General features: G+C 37.6%; 1 protein-coding gene across 2 annotated transcripts in view; it reads left to right on the forward strand.

Moving 5' to 3' along the window:
• The first annotated feature begins 1320 nt into the window (after positions 1 to 1320).
• LOC125027174 (STAM-binding protein-like) overlaps positions 1321 to 7500 on the forward strand; it is a 19451-nt gene continuing 13271 nt past the window's right edge. The window contains exons 1-9 of one of the 2 annotated variants that reach the window (XM_047616087.1): positions 1321 to 1428; positions 3492 to 3596; positions 3970 to 4068; positions 4725 to 4809; positions 4994 to 5077; positions 5671 to 5870; positions 6093 to 6227; positions 6989 to 7157; positions 7298 to 7435. In XM_047616087.1, coding sequence (XP_047472043.1) covers positions 1325 to 1428; positions 3492 to 3596; positions 3970 to 4068; positions 4725 to 4809; positions 4994 to 5077; positions 5671 to 5870; positions 6093 to 6227; positions 6989 to 7157; positions 7298 to 7435 — 1119 coding nt within the window. In that variant the 5' untranslated portion in view covers positions 1321 to 1324. The remainder of the gene's footprint in view (positions 1429 to 3491; positions 3597 to 3969; positions 4069 to 4724; positions 4810 to 4993; positions 5078 to 5670; positions 5871 to 6092; positions 6228 to 6988; positions 7158 to 7297; positions 7436 to 7500) is intronic. The other variant, XM_047616096.1, reaches the window with a different exon arrangement.

A 7500-nucleotide genomic window follows, 5' to 3' on the forward strand; every position in this document is an offset into this window, starting at 1 on the left:
TGGGATAACCTCCCGCAGTCCCACCAGTCTGCATAACGCCCCTGTAGCTCCGATTCATCACGGGCCAGGACGATGAGGCTGTCCAGAGGCTGTTTGAAGATGCTGCGAGAGAAAGCAGACGGAGGATGTTATGCGTTCCCTGACAATAGGAGCTACTTATCAGTTTCATAGACAAAGACGTAATTCTGACAAAAACGCAGATGCAGTAGAACTGTTGCATCAAAAATAGATTTAACATTTAACATTTCATGAAACACATTCTAAATACGATCTTTACCAGGAGGAATCGACCGGTTTCACCGAGATTTGTATATGAAATGAAGTTCATTATGGGACCATTGCTAGTGGGTCTTACAGTGGGACGGGGCCTCCAAATATACCTTTACAAACTCCCTACCTGCAAGTGATGATGGCACAGACCAGTGATTATTGACCTGGGGGGCGCGCCTCACAAGGGGGCTTGAGTATGTCCAAAGGGTTCGAGAGCCCTTGGAAAAAAAAAAGATAGTACTTTCACTAATTATCTTTGTTATAAGTCATACTCATTAAAAAGACTAACAAAACATACTTATAATCTTCTTTTAAAATTTGGGAGGGAATTTTACAGATGCAAGGGAGGCGTAGTAGTTGAAAGGTTAAGAACCACAAGTATAATCTGACTTGGCAAGGCTTTTCCTGGGTACTTATCTTTCTATTTCCAGGTGATCTTGAAATACGTGGAACTGATATACTGCATCCATTTCTTGCCTTGGGTGGCTTCGCTAGCTTGTATTACCACTGGGGAGACATTCTTGCAGCTCCTCACCTCACACTTACTTGCTCAGTGAGTGACAATCCAGTGTAATCCCTCCCTCATTTACCATTCACTCCCTCATTCTTCCGTCAGTTACCCTTTCTTTCTATATCTTTCTCCCTCCCCTACAGTCATGCATTCTCTCTGTCTCTATCTGTCTCCATGTCTCCCGCTCCCTCTCCCTTTTCCTCTTCCTTGTCCACACGGACACGGACACGCACGCACACACACACGCACGCACGCACGCATGCACGCACGCACGCACGCACGCACGCACGCACGCACGCACGCACGCACGCACACACACACACACACACACACACACACACACACACACACACACACACACACACACACACACATACATATACATATATGTATGTATCTAGATAGATAGATAGATAGATATACAAGCCCACTTCTGTATTGCATATTTCTTCCTCTCTCCCTCTTCCTTCTGCCTTCTCTGTCTTCCGTCCTTCCCCCTCCCCCCCTCCCCCTCATGTGTCCGTTTTCTATGAGTTGACTGCTATGACGTCACAGTCAGATGATATTTTGTCAACAAATCTCTTCGAGAACGCATTGACGCTCTTCCTCTTTCTTAGCAGTTCCTGTCACTGTGTTATCTCCTCCAAGTAAGTTTATAGAGGAAAATATCATATAAACTGTTTGTTAGTATTGCTGCTTAAAAGGTTGCCGGCGTAGTTTTGAAGGAAATGAAGGGAAAGGGGGGCGGCGGCGAAAAGGTTATAGGTCGATCCCTTTTCCTCTGTGGATTCCGTTATTTTCCCTTTCACCTTTTCTGTTCTCCACCTTTGGGTATTTTATTTCGTTTTTTATTATTATTTTTAAGCAATATCCCTATGGTCAGCTTGGTAGGTGGTCTGTACATCTGTTTGATTTATAAGGGTGCAGGGTTTTAATACACCAGATATTACCAGGGATTTTCCTTTTTTTTTTTATTAGCTAGTTGAAAGTTCTGAAAACACAGATGAAGTATTTTATAATGGAAGCAAGGACTCTTGTTTGCTTAAAAGGAAGGCTTGATGGAAGTGAAAATGTAAAGAAAGATAATTGATACAGAATATATTGCATCTTAAATGGCACCATTTAAAAAATGTCATGAGCATTGACTACAGATTATTTCAAAAATTCCGAAAGGATGGTCCAAGAATTTATTTGAGGAGGAATTGCATACTATATAAATATGGTATAGTTTTAGTTTCCCACAGCCATATACTACAAGGTAGAATTTGTCTGTAATGAAGCTATATTGGCTAAAAATAAGACACTTTTCATCTATGGCACCACCTTTGCAAGTTGATTGTACAAAAGTTGAGCTACAAGTAATACTTGCTAATACATGAAATAATCCGCATAGGCAGAAAATAACATCAGAAATGAAGAAAATAGGTCGCTACATATGCTGCGCGGATAGTAAGTCCACGGCACTCGTGTGGGGGTCCAGGGGCAGAACCCTGATAGGAAAATACATTGATTCAATGGGGATCTGGGGGCGAAGAAAAGGTTTTTGGTTCAAACGGCCATGTTTTTTTGATTTCACAGTTGTGGCAAGAGTAACTGAGATTTAGTCTGAGAAGTAAAGTCACTTTTTACACATTTCCAATACTTTCATTTATATAATTTGCAATGGAAGATAATAAGAGATTCTTGCATATTGCACCACTGATAATTGAAAGAAGGAATATTAATTACAAGATTGGATGGCTGTGTGTAACTAAAAAATTACCAAAAATATTGTAGAAAATATTAATTAGGATATAATAATATTCATGCTATCCATGGTGGTGAGTGAGATTTGAAAGAAAGGAAAAACTACATTGACTGATACATGAAACAATCTGTGTAGGCAGAGAATAATGAAGAAAATAGGTTGTGATCTCTTGATATTAACCTGGAAAGGCCATAATCCCATAGTCCACCCTTGTAGAAGAAGGTATTAGGATGGGGAGTGGGGAGATGCCATACAGTTTACCCTCATTACCAGTATGTCCATTAATACTAGTGTACTGATGACTGTGATCCTGCCTGAGATTTGTATATTTTTGATAATTAGTGATTATTTAATTATTCAGAATATGACCATGTTGAGATAAAGAGGCATTACTTGATATGGTCATAAGAGATGCATGAAACAGTACTTTTAGATATGAAATATAATTTGCAGAAAGTAAGTCACTTATCAAAACCTGTGAATGTGTGCATCAAGTAATGCTGTGGCCTCTTTTGCTACATGTGCTGGCAATGGACTTCAAACCTCCATTATGTATATGGGATGTTTGTTAGTCTTTGTTTAGTGTGAAATGCACATCATGTGACATATCCCATTTGGGGCTAATTGTAATTATTTCACAGAGAAAATTTATGTAAGTTATAGAATATGGATTTCTCTGTAGAACAGTAACAGTGAAGCAGAATTTTCTTGAAGATTTCACAAATACAGGATCAACATTAAATTTACTAAATGTTTTTTGATACTATTTGAAATTGTAGAGATCTGCTAGACATTTTTTAAACAATTATCAAGTCCTCATACAAGGAAAACATTTGATAAATCTTCAAATATGGTACGACTAAAGATATAGAATAGCAAAACTAAAGGGAGACTGAGGAAGACGAAACAGATAAGTCTTGGGATGAGCATTGGTAATGGATGTTTGTTAATGCCATTTTGCAGAATGTCGCACCGTGAATCATCGCACCTGGAGCCAGCTGCTCGCATTAAACTCCTATGCTCTCAGGGAGAATGTATTGTCGTGGATCCAAATATACCTCTGAGAAGGTGAGTCCTTTTGCTGTTCCTCTGATGTGTAACTGAGTGACTTGCTTTGAGTCACTCTTGCTTATACTTGTATGTTTATTTATATCTCTTTCTCTCTCCCTCCCCCCCTCCCCTCTCCTTCCCTCTCTCCCTCTCTCCCTCCCTCCCTCTCTCCCTCTCTCCCTCCCTCCCTCCCTCCCTCCCTCCCTCCCTCCCTCCCTCTCTCCCTCCCTCCCTCCCTCCCTCCCTCCCTCCCTCCCTCCCTCCCTCCCTCCCTCTCTCCCTCCCTCCCTCCCTCCCTCCCTCCCTCCCTCCCTCCCTCCCTTCCTCCCTCCCTCCCTCTCCTTTTTATCATCTCAAACATAAAAGAAGTTAGATATGTCTTTCTTTACAGATACTACCGGTCGGGTCTAGAAATGGTGAGAATGGCCAATGTGTACACGGAAGAAGGAAGTTATGAAAATGCTTTTATATTATACATGAAGTTTATGACGTAAGTTTGATCCAGGAGGTACACTTTTTGGTGTTAACTTTATTTCAAGTTTATTGATATGTTTATAAATGACTAATGATAACCCCTGTATATACCGGTAATATGGTTATGCTATATATGGACTGAAGAAGGGCTGTATATAAATAATCCTTAAATCTTCTTGTAACTTTTTTTAATGAAATGAAAAAAAGAAAAAAAGAAAGGAAGAAAGAAAGAAGAAATGTGCTAATAAGGTATTCCTTTCACGGGACGAATGTTAATGTGATTTACGACAAAATGGTATTGTCTTTTTAGAGTAATATAATGGCAGAGTTGATTGTTGATTTATCAAACTCAGTAAACAGAGATTTACAGTGTAAGACAATTCTGTACCTGCTTTCCCAGATGCATAATTGCAGCTAATGAAACATTGTAGAAGGCTTATCACTTTCAGTAATGTGGTTAAGGATATATACCTCAGCCAAAAGTGTGAACAGTGTTGTGACTTACAATGTGCAAGTGAAGGGTGTAAAGGTCAGTAAATGGACCATTTTACTATTATATCCTACCCTTCTTAATATAGAAGGGGACAAGATAGCATGAGTGTGGATAAACCATAGATGGTTAGAAGATTTTTAAGCAAGTTCTTGTATACATTGTGCTATTTTGATTTTCAGATTATTCCTAGAAAAAATAGTAAGTCATCCTGAGTTCTCTGGTCACTCATCAGTTGATAAAACCAATAATGCTAAAAAGTTAAAGGTAAGTTTGTATTTTTTTTATTATTGATGATAGTAATGTCTGTAAGAACCAGGCACAGAAATCATTGATTAGATAGAATTTCAGGAAAGTAAAATCCCTTAGCACACTGGGGAAATCTTAAATTAATGTATAAGACCATTCAAGGGTTTAGTACATAGTTGACCAGAAATTTTTCTTTTCTCAGGAAATCTTGCCTAAGGCTGAGCAGCTTAAAGCTCGTCTTACAGAAAAATATCAGAGGGAATACAGTATTATAGTGAAAGAGCAGGTGAGCAAATTTCTGTAATTTTTTTTTACTTTGTTCTTTTCTTTGATGAGAATATAATCTTGACCACCTCTTCCTCTTTAGGAATATAAGGCAAAGCTTTATGAGTATATAAATGGAATTATTTCCAAATGACTGCCTTGGCCTTGCCTATTGTCCAGTTGCAGAAGGCATCAAATTTTTATATTTGTCCAAGGCCTTTTTAGATTTTTGGTGTTTATAGAGCTTCAATTTACATATTAGAAAATGTATTGCTCAAGTTGATATGTCCAGTAATCAAGAAATAGGGGGATGTCAAATTTAAAAAAGTTCTCTGGTCACTTGAAGAAACTATGATACACTTAACTTAGCTGCTTGAATTAAGCAAAACAATTATGAATACACTTGATTTATTATTTTTGAAGTTGAAAAAATTAGAAATCAAAAGAAAATGTTTCAAGTTGCTCTTTAAGGCAAAATTATTGCAAAGTTTACAAGGATGTGTCTGTGTCAATTAGTGTCATAGCCAGTTGCAGTTATTACATATTTTTCTTAATTCTTGTATAATTTATTGCTATTCTGAAAGAGACTTTTGAGACATGAGAACCCTACAACAGAAATTGCAGGAGGAAAGAATCAAGCAGAAGCAGCTGGAGGATCAGCGTGTCGCTAAGGAGGAGGAGGAGAGGAGAAGAAGGCAGCATGAAGAAGAGAAACAGAGAAGGAAAGAGATAGCAGAAGAAGAGCAGAGGATACGAGATACTCAGTCCTTCCACCACAACCACCCAAAATCAGCTTGGGGAGATAGTCCACCTGCGTGAGTTTTAGTAGCTTATTTTTTTATTAACAAAGACAGTGAAACACAAAGATAAAGCAACAAAAGGACAAATGGAGATACACCAACAGAGAGACATAGATAGTTGATAGAAAGGTGTATAGATTAACTTTGTACCACAATCTACACTGCATATATTTGTGCAAATATTGTTTTTGGAATAATGACTTTATCTAACAAATAAATTTTGCTTTCTTGCAACAGATATGATGCAGTAGAATGTTTAGCTTACCCAACATCTGAACTTAACATAGACGACTATGGTCAGGATGAAAGAGTGACGAACATATCATCTTTGCCTTCCGTTCCTTCAAGAGATCTCAAACCTGTAGCTCCAGCGTAAGTAGCACTCTGTTTACACTCACAAATGCTACCAAATATTAGAAGTATTTTTTGCCAGATCACTTATTTAGTGTGAATTAATTCATTTATTTTTATTACTACTTCTTCAAAATTATAAAATTGGTGCAGATGATGTAATACTTACCTAATGTAAATAAATAAAAAAAAAATAAAATGGTGGTCATGAGACTAGGATGAAAAGGACCAACATTGCCTTTCCATTCCTCATGTGATGCACCTGTACAGTTCAGCCACATATACATAAGTCTGTATGTATAGAGTATATATGCATATTTGTATGCAGTTCACCCTAATATGCATATGTCCTCATATACTTTTCCATTGAAAATGCTGAAAGAATTATTAACAGAATAGTAGATAATTGTATAATTTATGTAGTCATTTACTGCTGACATATAATGGAAACCTACACATACCTTGGAATTACAAAATACATCTGAAATATTTCTCAGTTTAACAGAGATAAAGAAAGAAACTGCTAGACTTGAAAGTGTTTTATCAGGTGTTAGATTTTCATGTTCCTTATTACACCATTTTACTGTATAGACTAGATTTGCCAAATATATATATTTTATTACAAGTAGAGTATTTCAACATGTGAAGATGAACAGAAAGTAACAATATAAAACTTAAAGTTAATGGTCTATACTTGATTCTTATTTTAGATATGGCACAAAAAATGTAGTATTTTAGGAAAGAAAGTTAGAATCCATCTCACTTTAAACCTTTTATTCCAGTGTCCCAACAGTGGATCGTAGTAGTAAACCCACAAGCCTCCTTAGCACAAAGAGTGGAGGATTGCGAGGAGTTGTGGTGCCAGAGGAATTAATGTCGAAATTCATGGCTTTAGCAGAGTCCAATACTTTACGGAATGTTGAGACGTGTGGGGTATTAGCTGGCAGATTGGTAAGTACAAGATAGATATATATATACATATTTTTATTCTTCAGAGCTATGAATTGCAATGAGCTTCCATTCCTCTCTTTGGCCACTATTCAAGTTTTATAGAGATCAGAACTTCTTTACCTACTAATATTTTTTTCCAGGCCCAGAACCAGCTTGTTGTGACACACTTATTAGTGCCCAAGCAATGTGGAACTTCAGACTCTTGCACGACCCAGCAGGAGGAGGAACTCTTCGATTACCAAGACAAGCTAGATCTCATCACCATTGGCTGGATACATGTATGTTGTTGATAAGCATTTCATGTTCTAGGTGTCCTTCATTGTTTCATTGCCTGATTAGTTTT

Source organism: Penaeus chinensis, chromosome 1, assembly GCF_019202785.1.
Source record: "Penaeus chinensis breed Huanghai No. 1 chromosome 1, ASM1920278v2, whole genome shotgun sequence".
NCBI classification, from domain to species: Eukaryota; Metazoa; Arthropoda; class Malacostraca; order Decapoda; family Penaeidae; genus Penaeus; species Penaeus chinensis.